Source organism: Scomber scombrus, chromosome 13, assembly GCF_963691925.1.
Source record: "Scomber scombrus chromosome 13, fScoSco1.1, whole genome shotgun sequence".
Taxonomy (NCBI): domain Eukaryota; kingdom Metazoa; phylum Chordata; class Actinopteri; order Scombriformes; family Scombridae; genus Scomber; species Scomber scombrus.
In genome coordinates this window covers 6168415-6186962 of record NC_084982.1, presented here as the reverse complement: position 1 = coordinate 6186962, position 18548 = coordinate 6168415, and the positions used below count along the sequence as shown (strand labels likewise).

The 18548-nt window shown below is 41.1% G+C and overlaps 1 protein-coding gene across 1 annotated transcript in view; it reads right to left on the bottom strand.

The window, feature by feature from the left end:
• The window catches only part of LOC133992960 (kalirin-like), a 139287-nt gene that overhangs the window by 63380 nt on the left and 57359 nt on the right, over positions 1 to 18548 (bottom strand). Inside the window, 21 exon segments of the mRNA XM_062431769.1 lie at positions 139 to 231; positions 496 to 585; positions 756 to 825; positions 1632 to 1741; positions 1838 to 1904; positions 2443 to 2561; positions 2664 to 2846; positions 3526 to 3648; positions 4013 to 4128; positions 4611 to 4725; positions 5245 to 5394; positions 5584 to 5733; positions 5892 to 5960; positions 7731 to 7850; positions 9305 to 9471; positions 10141 to 10277; positions 10332 to 10393; positions 10983 to 11157; positions 11512 to 11681; positions 12106 to 12297; positions 16114 to 16236. Coding sequence (XP_062287753.1) covers positions 139 to 231; positions 496 to 585; positions 756 to 825; positions 1632 to 1741; positions 1838 to 1904; positions 2443 to 2561; positions 2664 to 2846; positions 3526 to 3648; positions 4013 to 4128; positions 4611 to 4725; positions 5245 to 5394; positions 5584 to 5733; positions 5892 to 5960; positions 7731 to 7850; positions 9305 to 9471; positions 10141 to 10277; positions 10332 to 10393; positions 10983 to 11157; positions 11512 to 11681; positions 12106 to 12297; positions 16114 to 16236 — 2601 coding nt within the window.

The following is an 18548-nucleotide window of genomic DNA, read 5'->3' as shown; positions in this document are numbered from 1 at the left end:
GTCAGGGTTAAGTTAAAGTAAGGTTTAGAATTAGGTGAGTAGTAGTCATGGTAAGGGTTAGGGTAAGTCTCCTGGAAATGAATGTAAAGTGACCAAAAGTGACCATGATCTGATATGTGTGTGTGTGTGTGTATCTACCTTAAGCAGTAGCTGGTACTTTGTGATCCTCTGGACTGGTTTGATGAGGTAAGAGGAGATGGAGTTGGCCAGCCCACGTCTCTGCTGGATGTCCTGTTCATGCACACAAAGACAACATTGCAAATACAAAAATAAAGAGAAAGAAATAAAATTGACAAAAATATTAAATGTTCAATTATGGATGCTGCTGCTGCTGCTAGGGATCCAAACTTTTCCATGATCAAACAGCACCATCTGCTGACAAAACTGGCAAACTACACAACTATCTCCAGCTCAGTCTGCAGGAGGGAAATTGGAAACACGCAGCTGTACACTCTCTTTATAACCCTGCTGCAGAGCAATAAAAGGTTTACTCACGTCAAAGAAGCTGCCGGCATGTTCCAGTATCACCTGACTGGAGTCTGGTTTGTTCTTACAGTAATCCACATATATATGGAATTTATCAGCCTGGAATGAGATGTGAGAGGAGAGAATAAGTGTTTAAAGTCTAATAAAAGACTGTATATTTACAGTTATTATGCTCTATGCAGCCCCCATCCCCTTTTCAGACAGAGATCAAAGAAATCAGAGGTCAGTTTTATTTTGATCCTAATAAAAAATCCAGTGCTGACTCTCACCCAGGTGACGAAGCAGTGACCCACATCCTCTGGTAGCTGCTCATAGTTCACCAGCTCCTTCAGGAAAATACTGGAAACACACACACACACACAGATGCAGAGAGCAGAAGATCACGATCTGCACTTAATATTTTTTTATATGGATCAGTTGTTTTCTTTTGTTTTTTGAAGCAGAACACTTCATAAATCCCTACATGTTTCTCCACTATAAAAAAGGTTGTATTGTATTGTACTCTCTCCTGTGGGTTTCTTCAAAGTCTGGCTGCGAGAAAGCAAAATATCATGAACATATCTGAAACCCCTACAGAGTTTTTATGAAATCTTGTAGGTTAGAAGTTGCCTAAAGATCAAAATGGAGTCGATGAGTACAAAAAAAGAAAAGAAAGAAAAGAAAACGTTCCCTTGAGGAATAAACACAGAGGTTTGTGAAGGTACCACATTGAGATCAGAACCAAAGGAGTGCCTCGGGGAAAATGTGTGGGTTCATGAAGCCTCCATAAAGGAAAACCTCAAAGATGCCTCTTCAGCTTCCTTATAGCTACAACATTAAGAAAAACCCAGAAAGTTCCCTCAGGGAGGTTTTCAAGTGGTGACAGTTCTTACAGTTTAGAGTTTTTCTACTGCAGAAAAACTGAATAGGGAATTGTTTCATTTCTGCTAAACAAGATTAACAAAATGATCTTGACCAAGTTGTTTCTATTCTTTAACTCTATATTATTTGCTTATATGATGTAGAGCTTAAATGAAGTATGTATATGTCATTGGTTGCCTTTCTGTCATGTGCTTATTCACTTCTACATCTAGGAAGACTGGTTAGTTTCTCCACACACAGCACAGATTGTGGGCTTAGTGAGAAACCATCTACAAGTCTCTCACTTGCTGTGGAAGTCGTAGATCTCCTGCATGTTGCCGAAGATGATGTGCTCCTTGTTAGCGATGCCTGGGGGGATCTCCTCCACGCCACTACTCATCTCCCACAGGTAGGTCTGACACAGGCACAGAGACAGAGACATGTAAGGTAAACCAGGTGACATTTGATGTATGAAAACAAAGAAACACACCAATGGAAGAGCGTTTCTCACCTCTAGACACTCCTGAAGATCTCTGACGTAGGTCTTCTCTGTCTGCAGCAGCTCTGCCATGATGAACCTGAGACAAGAAAAAAGTTAAGACTACAAGAGAAAAGCCCAGAAGGAAAGGAGAAGGATCAGATGGCATGAATTATTTAACTGGTACTACTTTGTGTCCTCCATTACAGCCTGAGCCTACTGATGTTCCTCCAAGACTTTTATTTGAAAAGATAAAACTACTTCAGAAGGCTTTAGAGGACAGCTGGTACACTGTGCTACCACCTCAATTATGGGTCTTTGATGTCTTTTTAGTCTAAACTTTGGAGATATCACAGGACGCAGATCATCACCATGGAGACAGACTCAGAAAACTCAGCTTGAGGAAGGCGTTTTATTCAAAAGGGTCAATTATTGTAGCTATATTGTGACTAAATGATCATCTAAGTCATTAAATGCTTCATGTAATTTGAGTTTGGGTCATTTCTGTGATGAAAATCCACTAAATCACATAAATTCCAAGTAAGACGGTTGTCAGAGTTGATTTGAATGGTGTTTATTTTTAAGAGGCAGCAACATGTACAGACTTGTTCTGTCTCTTCTCTCATTGCTTTACTCACTCTTTCTTCCTGGCGGACTTCCTCTTCTCCTCGTTGACCTCGTGGTTAGGGTCGCGCAGTTTGACCTCGGCTTCCGTCAGGCTGGCGGGGATGATGTCCAGCTCTAAGTCTTTATTGTCCTGCACACAGAGGAAAATAAATAAGAGTCAATAATCTGAAAAGAAAAAAAACCCAAGATGAATATTTATTTATATTATGTTTGTAACCGCAGCGATGTTCACCTCCGAGCTGACACCGAGGCTTCTCTCCAGACTCTCCTGGTATTTGCCCATGCGTAGCGAGAAGTCCCGGTAGCGGCGGTCCACAGTGCTCACCCATCGCTTCAGCTCTGACACGTGGGCATGACCTTTCTCCACCAGGTTATCCGCCAACTGGATGAGCAGCTTCACCTTCTCCTTGGTTTGCTGAGGACACACACACACACACACACACACACACACACACACACAAATCAGGTCCCATATCCATCTATACAAACACCATTCAGAGGGTGAACTGACTGTATCTGTCCTAAATCTTTTTATTTTATAAAGAAATCAGAAGTGAAAAAAATATGAAGAACAAACAGAATACAAAACAAAACCCCCTGGTCTCCCCATGCACCCCTACAGAATCTCATTTCTTCTTATCAACCCTCCTGCCAGGCACAGAAAGACTGCACAACATAAACACAAAGAACAAATAAGCTGCCTGTATGAAGCACTAAAATAAGGAGCAGCAGCCATATTCCACAGGTCTTCTGTGTTCCCTTGATTTGGCACCTAAAGAGCACTGGATACATCATATTCTTTATCTAAGTGTAAGAACAGAAAGTTGATATTCTTCTCTGCTTTATTCAAGTGTGCAGATAGAGGTCGCATGTTCAGTATCATTAGTGCAGTTCTAAACAAGTATGAATTTAAGGACATGCTGATCTTTTACTGTTTACTGGCTTGATGCTCACAGCAGCTCCTTTGAAGCTCTATAAAGCTGTCAGCAGCTGAGCTTCAAACAGACACACACACACGCGCACACACACGCACACACACACACACACACACACACACACACACACACACACACACACACACACACACAGTGTACCTTGGCAGTAAGTCTGAAGTGATGGTAGTCGTTGAGGAGCTGTTGTGTTTCCTCGCTGCTGTCGCCAGGTGACGTGTGTGTGGCCAGGTAAACCTCACCTGTCTCCTGGATCCAATCCAATGCCTGTACACACACACACACACACACACACACACACACACACACAGAGAGACACAAACACACACCACAGATAGGATTGAGGATCAATCTCTGTATTATATCTGCTCTTATAAACTCTTTCCCAGATAACATAAACCAGATGTTTCTGTAGTGCTGCACATTTCCCCAGAGTCAAAATCCAGCCAGCAATATTTCCTTTTGTTTCACTCATGCATGCACACACACACACACACACACACACACACACACACACACACACACACACACACACACACACACACACACACACACACACACACACACACACACACACACACACACACACACACACACACACACACACACACACACACACACAGGGTCTGACCTGCTTGGTGCTGCGTTCGAACACCAGGTACTGTTGACATTGGTCCAGCCTTCGTTTCTTTAACGTCCAGAAGTGGAGAACTCTGTTTTCTCTCTGCAGCAGCTCATTCAGAATGGCTGCACACAAAAACACACAACATCACATTAAACATACACTTCCTCTTAAGCCCAAAAAGTGCTCCCAGATCACTGATGAGGTTTTCCAACTGAAATTGAGCATACCTTGGGTAAGTTATTATTATCATTATACTATACATCTGATTTAAGACATGCCAAGAAAAATAAAGCATACAATTTGAACTTTCATATGAAGCAGTTTTGTTTCCAAATTCCTAAAACTGGTCTACATTTATATTAGTGCTCATGGTCGGGATATTATTACAATCAGAGCCCTCTGATTTAACTGTCTTTCAAAAGCTGGACAAAATTTATATCACATAATATATCAACATTTAATGATTGATAAAAAAAAGTTGTAGCTATGTTTTTCAGTCTGCCACAATAGGATTTGAATTAAAATATGAAATTAAAATGGAAATATGTTGATGGATTGATTGATGTGATTGATTTTCAGTAATAACAGTATGACCAGTGCTGACCTTTGACTTGTTGTTCGGGTCCTCTGGTGTGACCGGCGGCTCCAGGCATGCTTACATTGTTCCTGTGGATGTACTTGAGAAAGACCTCAGCGTTCCTTCTGGCCAGAGTGCAAGCCTGGAGGAGAGGGACATGCTGGTTACACTGAGGCTAACACTCTTCACACTGTTAAGGATTATTCTACATTTTGCTGTCAAAAGTTGGAGCTAATGTGTTTGGTTTGGTTGTTGTGAAAGTTATCTTTCGACATGGATCTACCAATCCAAGATCATTTATGGTCAAATTTCATGCGAAGCTAATGAAACTCCAAAGTGTAAACGGAGAGACGGAGACTTTATCAGCTTAAAAGTAATTTAACTTAATGAGTTTTTGGTCATGATGGATGGAATGGTTGTTATCTCTCATCTCCTCTGATATCCCATTTCATCAACTTGTCTCCTTGCTATCTTATCTCTCCTAAAATGTTATCAAAACTTTCATTAACTTAGATATTTGGAATCTATATAGAAGAGCTTGTTTTGCCTCGATTCTGCTCTGGTGTCTTCTATTTAAGGTGAAAAGTTCTTTGTTGAAGTTTGTGTTGTTTTGTTCTCGTTTAGTTTTTTTGCTGATGTCAGATAAGTAGAGTTGATTCACCTTGAGGAAGGCTTCTTTCTGCTCCAGGTGTTTACTGATCAGAGGTAGAAGGTGTTCTGTGTCGGCCGATGTTCCCAGTTTATCGTGACTGCCGCACCAGTCCTCATCCCGACGGTACTCTTGCTCCAGGCTCTCTAACACGCTGCACACCTGGACACACACAGCAGTTGGTGACATTATGACACTACTGCTCCATGCTTAGATATGATAAAACATTAAAACATGTGTGTGTGTGTGTGTGTGTGTGTGTGTGTGTGTGTGTGTGTGTGTGTGTGTGTGTGTGTGTGTGTGTGTGTGTGTGTGTGCGTGCGTGTGTGCGTGTGTGTGTGAGAGATGTACTTGTTCAGAAGTCTTGTAGAAGGCCACGGAGGCATTGACCAGCTTCAGACGGTCCTCCATCTTTAACATCAGCTGCTGCCAGTGAACCGCAACTTTCTCTGCACAGCCCCGAATCGCCTCCGGATCATAGTGACCCGCCTGTAGCATCATCTGCAACAAAGCAGAGGGAAAGCAAAAGGATAAGACAGAGTTAGAGGGTAAAATACGTTCATAAAGAAAATAATAGCAGTTAAGAACAGGAGTTACTCATACTTGTTTAAAGTCAGTCTTATAGGTTTACTGCAGGAAATAATAAGTGTTGTAATTACCTCTGCTTTTTGCTGGACCTGCAGAGCACTCTGATGAGTCTTCTGAAGAGAGTTCGCATGGAAGAGAGACTGAAGGAGGAAGAGTGGAAGAAGTAGAGGAGAGATAGTTACAGTCAATTACATCACTGACTCATTAGTTCAGTTAATAAATAAATAAATAAATAAGCTCCAGATCAAAACTCTGCATTAAAGCTCTTCATTTTTCTCCTGAAGAACAAAGTCAGCATTTTTTGTACAAGAAAATAATGTTCTCAGTACCTAATTTCACTAGTTTTGAGGAAAGATTTTGAAAACTGAAGCACTAACAGATGGGTGTATCACTTAAAGATGACATTAAAGGTACAAACACATTGAAAGGATTAATTGAGGCGCCTCATTTGTTGCACATCAATTGATGCCAACACAGATTTTGTAGTGTTGTTCTTTGTATGTACTGCTGCAGTGCATTAGTTGGATGTAATGAATGAATGAGAAGAAGAAATGCAGCAGAGTAAAATGAAACTAAGAGCACCTGCTCCTACAGTAAATCATCTGTTGAGTGTTTGATGGTTATTTAGTTCTGCTTTAGAACATAACCACCATGAAACAACCAGAAAATGTTACATTTCTCTTGTCCACCCCCCTCTCCTTGTTCCACAGCTGCACTGTCTCTCTCGCTTGCACTCTCGGCTCACTCGTGCTATCTCTCAGGTTAAGTCGTTGGGTTATTTGACGCTCCAGAATTGAAACAAGGTCAGAGTAGGGGCTTAAAGATGTGCCTCATAATACTTTTGGCGTGCATTCGGCCATTTGAAGTAATAGGTGTGCTTCAAAATGCGTGCATCAGATGTTTCCAGTGTGTTAAGGTTTATAAAGAAGTATTTTTTGGAGGTGCATTTTCTTTAATGCAACTGTCTGAGCCTGTCACAATCAATCTGCTGTAAAAATAACAGCTAAAGCTAAATCTTATTTTAAAAGTTACACTTCAGTCAGCATATATGTTTTTCTACACTCAACAATCTGCACTCTGTTGATGACTTCTCGTCTCGTTATACACTAACAAACTCAAACATAGAGTTGCTTTAATTCCAATGTAAGAATTGAATTATTCATATACCGTAATTGAGATTTTTTTTTTTCAATTTTATGGATTAAAAACAATTCCAGTAATCAAACACTGCTGTTTATCTGTATTTCAGTTCTATTTTTTTTGTTCTTTTATCAGTATAAATGATGTTTTACTACTGGTAATGAAGCAGATGATACATTCATTTTTATGTGTGTGCATGTATGTTAGGAAAGTCTGATGGAGGATGCAGACACGCGCACGCACGCAAGCACACGCACCAATCGAAACTCCAGAGGGGCTGAAACGAGGCCAGAACACGCATGTTGGGTCTGAGCCAAGACGATGTGTTTGTGTGTATGTCTGTGTGCGTAGTACAGTGCTGACCAAGGGACTTTCACCCCTGTAAGTGCTCCCACACTTCTGGAGTCAGCTATTTAAAGCTCCACACAAAGCAATACATATTACATGCAAACACACACACACACTCACAGGTTCAAAAATATACACCGAGATAGCACTGCAATGCATGAAAATGTGTGTGCGTGCTTGCACGTGTGTGCGTTAGCGTCTGTTACTCTTCAAAATCAATGAAATAAATAATTATTGAGGAAAGTCTGCTTCAAACACTGATGACAAAGAGTGTGTGTGGGTGTATCAGAGCGCTCACCCATCCGCTACTATTCAAACCGATGCATACTGAAATAATTATTACTTTAGTACAGTTAGCCTGGTTTGAGCAGCAATAATTAGTGTGTGTGTGTGTGTGTGTGTGTGCGTTTCTAAGTGTGTACCTCTATAGCCATCTGGAACTGTTCATGTTCCCTCTGCAGCTGCTCAGCCTCAGACAGAGAGCTGGCATTCACCATGCTGGCATTCAACATGGACTCACCGTTACGAATCCAACCCAACACCTGAAGAGACAAAGAAAGACAGACATTTACACAGAAGTATGACTCAATCATTCTATGCAAATTTTAAAATGAGGCGATACTTGCGTGAATGCTGTGGGAGGGAAATACTGAAGACAATTTCTCATAAAAAACATAAGAATGGAACATTAATTGAGAACTGAAATTACACACATGTGGGTTAAGAGTTAGGCTGATATCCAGTGTGAGCAAACTATGATTTAAATGTATGAAGAACAGAAACAATAGACTGTTGTCTCCTGCAGGTGTCTTATTAATTTTATTAACACTCATGTAGGTGATACTAAATTTAGCCTTTTACTTTATAGACTTGTATATTAAGGATTGTAGCTTTTTAGAATCGCATCATTGTCCAAGATCATTGTGGACCCTTCAGTCCATCCATCTTCAAAAAACCTCTATCAATCAGTGCTATCTATAGAGTAGCTTTTTTATTAAGACCACAAATATGGGGCAGCCTAGGAGAGAAATAATATCATATGTGCATTTTGAGTATAATCTATATCAAAATCAATGATATAGCACTTTATTGAAAGCAGCTCATAGTCTGCCAGAGATAAAGAAGTACTGAATTAAAAAACACAAAATGAGTTCAGTTGTAGGTAATCCATGGTTTCTGCTAACATGCAGCATATTATTAAATTGTTTTGCCTATATTATGCCAGCAATTGGTGTAGGCAGTCTGTACAGGTCACTGAACTGTGATTTATTTGCAGTAGATATATGACTGGACGAGTGCCATAATACAGATCAGGAGTGAGAGAGAAAAGAAGAGTTAGGGTGGAGAAGCAGCAGCGTGTGTGTTTGTGTGTATGTGGGAGTTATTAGCACTTCTCCATAAACCTCATCAATAATTCAGTTGTATCCATCTGCGGCATGTGCGCTTCCTGTCTGAACGCACAAGCATGTTCACATTCACATCTGCAGCAGCTTTCATTTTTTTAAAAACAGGACGTTAAAACATCTTCTTTGCTTTATCTAGGAGGAAGAGCTGGATGTTCCTGTCATTTCTCCAGCGTGGACGAGTCTGTCCCAAACCAGATTTGCAGTTTTGCTTTCTTTCAAATAATAAAGTCAGCCAACCGAGCTCCATTAAAGCTTCATGTTATTTCCTTTTCACGACTTTTTTCTTACTTGTGTGAACAGACCTCTCACAACAAAAGTCTGATGCTTTTCCATTAAAAACAAATTTTATAAAAAGGCGCACAAAGATACATTCATTTATTTTTTTAAACCAGCCAAGCTGCTTCCTGCTTGCTGTCCATTATAATGTCTAGAAAATGTCAACTAATTCTGTTATCTGTATGGGAATGAATGTTCAAAACAAAGGAAAGGAAATGATGATTCAGAGGCAAAATCAACACTGAGTTATCACATTGTGTAGAGAATAAATGTTTCTTGCGAGTGTGGTGCTTTTAGCGTATGTGTGTGTGTACCTGTTTAACTTCGGCCTGTAGGTGGCGTAGCTGCAGGTTCTGCTCCAGCCGAGTGTGTGTGTGCTGCGCGTTGAGCTCCACCTCCTGCTGTTTCTCATGAAGGAACTCCAGTAGCTCCTGAACCTGAGAGGCCAAGTCCATGTCCTTCTCCCCTGTCAGCTCGATCCCTGTAACACACACACACACAGTGGTTACTGTCACATCCTGTATGCCATATTCATTCATGACACATTTAAGTTATTTTATTACAGGTCGTCGCTTTTGCATTTCTGCTGCATCCTGTGGCATCACTAACTAATACAACCTCCGTCATCAGTGACAGGCAATGTGAAAGAGAGAGTGTGTTTGTTTGTTTGTTTGTGTTTGTTTGTGTGTGTGTGGATGAGACAGATTTGTCACTCCAGGGGGGCAGAGTGACTGAGACCGTGACCTCCACATATACGCAAACAGAGAATAAGAGGATTGTGCTGTGACGATTTTTTAACCTAATTCTCTCTCTCTCTGCTCCACACAACACGCTTTTCTTTGGGATCACAGTTTATGCCAAAGCATCAAGGCACACTCTCCCCCTCATTTGGAGAGTGTGCGGCTGAAAGTCCAGATCCAGAACACGGTTGATTAACTGTCACCAAACAGTTTTTTGTTAGCAGAAGTTCAATCGGTCACTCGGGAGGCATTTTAGAAGCATAATGATGTCAAGTGTGAACTCCAGTACAAAACAGAAGGGTGTCTGGGTTTCTCTGTCCTTTGTTTTTGTGTTTCCTCCTGTCTTGTCCTCTTGACCTCATTTTAATACAAACAATATGCATGTATGTGTGTATGTGTGTATGACTTACCTGAAGCCTGAACCTCCATGATGTACTGGTGCAGATCTTGACCCTGCTGCATCACTTCGTAGGTCATATTGTTCATGGCTGCCTTCCTCTCTGCGTGCCTTTTCAGCCTCTGCTCCGCCAGGCCGATGTCCTCTGCGCTGCCAGACGAGGCGCCGCTTCCCCCGCTGCCGCTGCTACTGCTGCCGCCTGACCGGCTGGCGTCATTCAGCTGACGAGACAGATCCTCGTTCCAGGCGTCTAGCTCCGCTGTCACCTGCAGGACGAGAAACAGATCAGAGGTTGCCACGCGACAACATAATGATCAACAGAACACATCACAAGATCCTAAAAAAAAAGAGGTGAATCACTCCTGGATTTTATTGCAACGTCAAAGACCCAGATGTTGGGCTGGGCTGCAATGGAGGCAAAGGAGGGCTCTCTGACCAGCTGTTCAAGTAGAGCAAATGTGATTTCACACATTTTATTACATAACTAATTTCTCTTTACTTTTTACAACTAACATTATACTTCGTCTGTGGTGTTGGATTAAAAATAAAGACAAGATATATGCATGTTGGCCAGTAGCTGTAGTCTTTAGTGTGTTCAAGTGTTACGTTTCACATTGGCACTGTGAAGAAATGCAAAATTTGATCAGTCAGCCATTGTCGACAGTCCTTCTTTGAAGTCAGCTTGGTGGGTGAAGGCTCTTACACAGGGAACAGCAGGGGATCCACAGCAGAGCCCTGAGTGACGCCACAGCTGCTCCCAGAGAGCAACACTCTTCAACAGCGACCAAGTGTATGTGACAGGGCTGATCCAAGCATGTCCACTCCAATTACGTCGACTTTGACTTTCGCTCTTACCTCTATAGTATACTGCTCAAAGATGCGTAGCTGGAGAAAGATGTCCAGCTTGATTTTGCGCTCGTGGAACAGTTCCTCCATCTGGCCCTGAGCCTCGTCCAGCTGCTGCAGCACCCCCTGGATGTGTGCGATGGAACTGCAATGTGGCGTCTTATTGGTCGACATGGCTGCATCTCTGCGAACGGGAAGACAGAGGGAGACATTACATCATGCTAAGATGCAGTAAACATGACAAACTTTAGCATTTTAATTCCATTTTACCATCTGTAAGAAAATGGGGATCTCCCAGTAGATTAGCGTATTAACCAACCAGCATCCACACTCACTGGTAAATTTACACTATGTACTCTCCTTCAAAAGTTACCACTATTTTATATTCCTTTACACAAACAAAAGAAACAGAATCTTCCTGTGTGACTGTTAGAAATGTGACCTTTTAATGCCAGTATTAAGTAGGAATATTATTAGCTGAGCTGCTGCATAAATCCCTCTCTTTCTTTAATAACATTTTACATTTTAATATCATTACCTGAGCTGCTGTATTAATTCCTCTCCTTCTTTAATCACATTGAGCGTTGCCTCCAGTGTGGCTGTCTGTTGCTGCTGAAACTGCTGGATGAGAGTCTGAACTGAATCCACGGAGTCGCAGCACACATCGTCCAACAGCTGTTTCTGCAGCTCCTCCATCCACGACCACAGCTGGACACATAAGTAGACAGACAGACAGACAGACAGACAGACAGACAGACAGACAGACAGACAGACAGACAGACAGACAGACAGACAGACAGACAGACAGACAGACAGACAGACAGACAGACAGTGATCCAGCCATTAGCACTGAAATCTCTTTCCACTGAACCATCTTAACACTGCTGAATTCTGCAGGGGATACTCAAAATAACTCTTAACTCTTATCTACAGGACAGACTAAAGTGCCACTAGCTGTGGCAGGGGAAACAGTTTGTTCTGTTGGGGCTCAAACCTGCACTTCACACTTATCACATCCCACAGTATCTGTGCTTAGTAATACAATCAAGAATTAACCATAGTAAAACCCGCTGGCAGCAGCAGAATGTTTGTTCCTTTTTTCAGTTTGTGTGTGTGTGTTTCTGTGTCCCACCTCCTTGGTGTGTGTGTGGAAGGACACGGACATGTCAAGCAGCAGCTTCCTGTGTTCAACACGGCGGACGAAGTCCTGGATTCGGACCTCCAGGTGTCTGGCCGCCTTGTAGATTTCCTCGGGGTCACACTCTCCGGTCTGAGCCAGCTGCTCAGCCGCTTCTAGCAGCTTGTCTGCATTAGTGTATGTGTTCTGAAAGAGAGAGGGGGGCGTTCATCAACATTGCCATCGCCATGCATTAGCGCTGCCATATACCATTCATATGGAACATTTATGATTGGCAGGTAGAAGAGTCTTAAAATCATTTGAACCATGGCTACAGATAAAAGGCTGTATAGCTGGCAGGTGATGTCAAACATAGTTGACAGTTTAACGTCTGTTTTAAATCAGAGCTGCTTCCATTCAGCTCTCACCAGACCAAGGATAAAATGACAAATAACTTAATAAAGATGTTGAACGACTTCTATACAGCTCCTGATTTTACCTGTGATAAGTAATGATGTGAAAGGCAAAAAATAATCTGCTATAGAACATATCAGACATATGCATCATATCAGGAACACCACTTTGCATCATGCTGCTCTTTACTCAGCCTGCTCCATTATACAACTTTTCATCACATGGTGTCACTTTGATTATCGCTATCATTGTTATTGTCATTATATTTATCCTCAACATCGCTGTCATCATAAAAGTGTCATCTTCTCAATCAATAACCTTTTTAATCATCTTAACCATAAAGAAAACATTACACTGGCATCATTACTGTCATTATCTTCACACCTTTCCTGTCACTCACATTTGTCATCATCATCAAATATCATTAGCACCATCATCATGACTGTCTATCATCTACATTTTTTTTTTTATCATTCATGATAAATGTCCATTTGGTCACTTTTTTTATCACCACCATCATGGTCATGATGTCATCTTTGACATTATCACTACCAATAATGATTCTAATTATGGCTGTGTTTGCAGTCTCATCATTTCTGACAGTGTTTCTGACCTCATTTACTGACATGAGCACCACACACACTCACACTCACTCACTCACTCACTCTCACACACACACACACACACATACACACACAAACACGCAGAGTCAGATCATGTTTTATTATAATGTTAATTCCTGCTTCTGTAAATCAACAGCAGAACGTTTTGTGTTTCCTCCTCTATCTCCCCAAAAAGGGATTAAATCCTGTATGAGTGTTAAAGAGCTCAGCATTCATCAGGAGCACAAAATGGATTAGTGTCAGTCTATTCTGGTAAGTATGAGAGATCACCACTGGAATATTTCACTTGGGGAAATATATGACATCAGAGATATTTTGGGGTGACTGGTGGTCGGGGCTGTGGGACTAGAGCTTGGAGAAAATGTTGCACTGTGAACCCAGTTATTCAAGAATATGAGATACTGGGGTCTGTCTAGATATTCCACATGTTAGAGGGATTAGTCAGAAGATAAAGATTATAATTTACAAGAGATTATTACTTTTTGTGTATGGCTGGTTTGGCACAGAGTGAGGATTGCAGCAGTGAGATGATAGTAAAGCAGAATCATCCCTGTCACCTGAATACCAAAGATCAAACCTCATGACCCGATAAAAACTGCTGACAGCATGTTCTGTGGATTATAGAGCAAAGGGGACGCTCTTTCTGGCAGAAGACATTGTTGTTGAATTTTCAAAAATTTGTTTCATTGTCTTGGGGTAGAGGCATAACTATTTTCCATGTCAGCGTGGTTTGACTGGTCTCGGCTATTCAAAAAAACATCAAAAATAATGCTTCTGTTATTACTGAAAACAAATTGTGCAACTGTGCTGCACTTCCTTGCTTTCCTTGCTACACAGAAAACACCCAAAGCATCATATCGCAGACATATAACATCCTCAAAACCATACTAATATTATCCATCTAATAAAGCTAGTAACCAATGCTAACACCTGGTGAACTGCTACCCGATACAGACTACCACAGCCATGTCACTAATATTAACCATGTTATAAAGCTAGTAATCAATGCTAACACCTGGTGAACTGTTACCCGATACTAAGAGACTACCACAGCCATGTCACTAATATTAACCATGTTATAAAGCTAGTAACCAATACTAACACCTGGTGAACTGCTACCCGATACAGACTACCACAGCCATGATACTAATATTAACCATGTTATAAAGCTAGTAACCAATGCTAACACCTGGTGAACTGCTACCCGATACTAAGAGACTACCACAGCCATGTCACTAATATTAACCATGTTATAAAGCTAGTAATCAATGCTAACACCTGGTGAACTGCTACCCGATACAGACTACCACAGCCATGTCACTAATATTAACCATGTTATAAAGCTAGTTACCAATGCTAACACCTGGTGAACTAGCACTAATGATGGTTCTTTTTTTTTAATTGACACTCTTTCTATTTTTGCTATCCACTTTGCAGTTGTAACACTGTACATTTCCCCATCATGGGATTAAATAAGGATGATCTTATTTTATAATCTTATATACACAATCACACACCGACAAAAGTAGATCAAATAGAGCAGACATTCATTTCACCCTTCAGGAAAATACATTTGAGGATGTGTGTGTGTGTGTTTGTGTGTGCGGGAGAGGATGTCAAAGTATAATGTGGGTAAACACACTTAATATATTCTCTATCTCCTGGCATGTCTCTTAAATGCGTATTAAATTAATTCATGTTATGCACATTGTTAAGTGGAGACGTTTACGGGCAAAACTGGGTAGAAATTCTAATGGGAGGAAAAGCGGAGAAACATGTGGAGAGCGAACGCATCTATCTGACCCAAATAATGCTGATCCACAGCAGGTTATGGAGGTTAATCCTAATCCAGAGTGTAAACATCAGATTACATGACTACGCACTCTTTATAGGATTAACACTCGTTTATAGGATTTCTACTTTACTGAAACTGCAGTAAACCAAGTGGCAAATGATTTGTTAATTGTCATGAAATCATATCTGTGTGTGTGTGTGTGTGAGTGTGTGTGTGTGTGTGTGTCTGTGTTCAGGCCAATTAACAGCAGCAAAGACAATCGGGATTTAATGATCCTGATCACTTAAGATACAATTTGACTCTTTGTTCTGCTATACAAAGCTCTACAGCACACACAGACTGTGGGTGTATTTACTTGACTTTAAAACAAATCAAATCAGGCGACTGACAGCTTTAATGCAGAAGAACATAAAACACTTTTACAACCTCACATCAACTTCAACCCCATTTCTGTAAACTCTGTTTGACAATGTTGGTCATTTGTGCTGACTAGCAAATGCAGAGAAACTGCCCACAGAGTGTTTCACTCAGTTTTCAATTGGATCTATTTCTATTTTACAAACCATTTCTTCTGCAGCACTGACCTGCTCCCAAACCACATTTTTAAACCTCTGCACAGAGCTTCAGTATTGCATCTTTGTTTTGTTTTGATCTTTATGACCTAAACTTTAATTGCATTGTTTCCTAAATATTTGACTGTACAGCGCTGTTGAGTTCAGGAATGGATAACATCTTCTGCAGATCTTTCAGAAAAAGGATTGTGACCATAAATGGTTATGTAGAAGCATGTCTTCATGCTTCATGCCACCACCAGGCATGGTGGTTTTGAAAATTTGGGATTAATCAAGGCAGAGTACTTGCAGATGTGTGTGAGGCACGCAAATAAACATTTGATAAATACAAACTACTAACTTCTGAATTTTCATAGTTTTGTTGATGCTGTAAATGAGAGCTTGTGTATTTTGGAAAGAGTTGACATGAACACTGCTCATGTCATCTTACATGCTGTCTGAAGAAATAAACAAAGAAATGCAAGACTCCAAAAGACAACTGGATCCTCTCAGTGTTGATACTGGATGCTGGAGCATCTGAGTGTTGACGCACTGAAAAAATAATGATCATTGTGACACCATTGTGCCTTTCTAATGGAGGGAGGATTCACATTGCAATACTTTGAAAAGACAGACTCACCTGAGCTACGTCTTCAAAGTCGTCATGTCTTTTCTGCAGCGCTCGGGCTCTGTGGAGGGATTTCCCGACGCCGGTGTGTTTGCTTAGGAAAGCTTCGCCGTGGTTTTCTATCCAGTCCATCACCTGAACGACAGAAGAGAGCACAACGATCACCTTTCACACCGTCATACTGACACGTTCAGTATTAAAGGTCACCACTTTTTTTGTTCATAACACCCGTTTATTTCCCCTGATGGTGTACGCGCAGATCAAAAGTACAAAATGGTCTCAGATCTCATGAATTAAAAATGGAACAGATGAAACCTTCATGATCTGCGTGGGAAAATTTAGGTCACAGCTGCTGTGAAGAACAGGATGTTGAATATTCTGTGCAATTAGACGTCTAACTACCAAACCTCAGCGGTGACTGCCAGGCTCCATCCCTGTCTTTGTTGGTCTTTTTTTTTTCTTTCATTGTCATTAAATGCTTGAATAGATATTTGAATATTTTGGATGGTCTGTTGGACCCTCATCAGTTATATAGGATATGTTTATAATCTTTATAACACTGTATCATCAGCTTTTAGTTCTATGGTCGTAGTGATTTCTGTTGCTGATGATTTCTATTATCAGACAGCCTTAAAAGGAAACTACAATACAGACCTGTTCACCAGTATGTTTAGAATGGATTTGACTAATTTAGCTACAGCTGATTATGCTCATTGTCTATTGTCATATTGTATTATGTAGACAAATAAAAGATGTTAAATACAAACTGACTCACATCAATTCAGATCAGGACAATTGTACTTGATCAGCTCATCCTTGTTTGGCAGAATGTAGTTTATCCATCAATACAGCATAATGTTAAAGTGGTAAATAACAATATTAATTTAACTTAGCCAGTGAAGCTGTGAAGTTCTACCCGGCAATAGAGTACAGAATATATGATGTGGTGTTTATCTTTACACATTCTCTACATCAAATCCTCACACTTTAGTCTACCTGTTGAGCATCAAAATATGTTTTCCACTCTCATATCTTGATCTTTTGTATCAGATATATAAACTATAACAAAATGAGGACAGATTTTGGGGCGATCCAGGTGACCTCATTCCTCATTGAAAACCCGGAGATTCCTTCTAACGATAAGTGCTGCTTTGGTGCAGAAAAAAACATTAACAAGCCATTACAGTGGGTCTCAAAGTAGTGTCTTGGGCTTTTAGGAAACAATGTGTACGGATGAACACTGAACACATGACGTCAGTGAACTGCAGTTGGTCCAGCTGGAGCCACAGAAAGGTCAACGACAGGTCGTGGCACACACAAACTGAAGCACGCCGACTGCTGCCGGGCCATCTTTGTCTGAATGTGCAGCTCAAACTGCCAAATAAAACTACACACCTAATATGTTCTCTTTCAGCCTTCACTTGTGCAATTCTCTCTCTCTTACCTCTCTGGGGTCACATTCATCCTGTAGCATTACTACCCTGGTTGGAATAACTCTGCTTTTAGTGATTTATAGACTTAGGTATGAGCTTACTCTCTCGTTTACTCCTTGTATACTTTCTGTGTGTGTGTCTCTCGCCCTCGGTAAGCCCGGTGTGCGTCTCCGTGTCTCTCTCTGGGGTCTCATAGGAGCTCGTGCATGACGAGTACGGTTGGCGAGGCTCTGTTTTCATTGAATTTACAACCGACTGATATGATCTCTTTTTCCCTCACTATTTCTCTCTTTGTCTTTCTGCCTCCCTCACACATACACACACATACTCTCAAACACTCTCTCACACTCTCTCTTGGGTCACATAGAAATGTTTTCATGGCGCCGGCAATGAAAGAATTCATCTTTGAATTTGTAGTCTGCGTGGTGCCCTAATTCTCTCTCCCTGGGGGCATTCACACATACACAGTGCATACATGATGACTTCAGTCACAATAGTTTCGTTTTAAATGTATTCGATGTGCTGTTGGTGCAGTTTCTCTATTTTATGTGACACATGACCCCAATACAAGCCACAGAAATAATACTTGGGTTACCATGTTAACAGCGGCAGTATATTTATGTTAACCTGCTGTATAACCGTGTTACGACCCCTCTCTTTATGCTTGCCGTGGTTCAGTTGGCCGCTTCCTGCAGGAGCTGGCAGTCAGGGAGGTGACACATATTGACATATCTAACATCTGGAGGTCTACATAAGTCTGCAGCTGTTCCTGCTTTTGCCTGGAGGTGGCACAGGTTGGACTGGAAGCGCAGGTGTAAAGCTGCTAGAGCAGCAGCTCTGCAGTTGGATGATAGTGTGCGGGTCTGATTTCAGCTGTTTTACATCAGAAACACTTAGTGTCCTTGTTACAATGCTTTATGTTCATGATTTTGCATGTGGCCTCTTTACTGAGATTCCAGGGGTTTGGGTAATGCCAGTGGTACTTGGTTGTACCTCATTCCTGCCGCATTACTG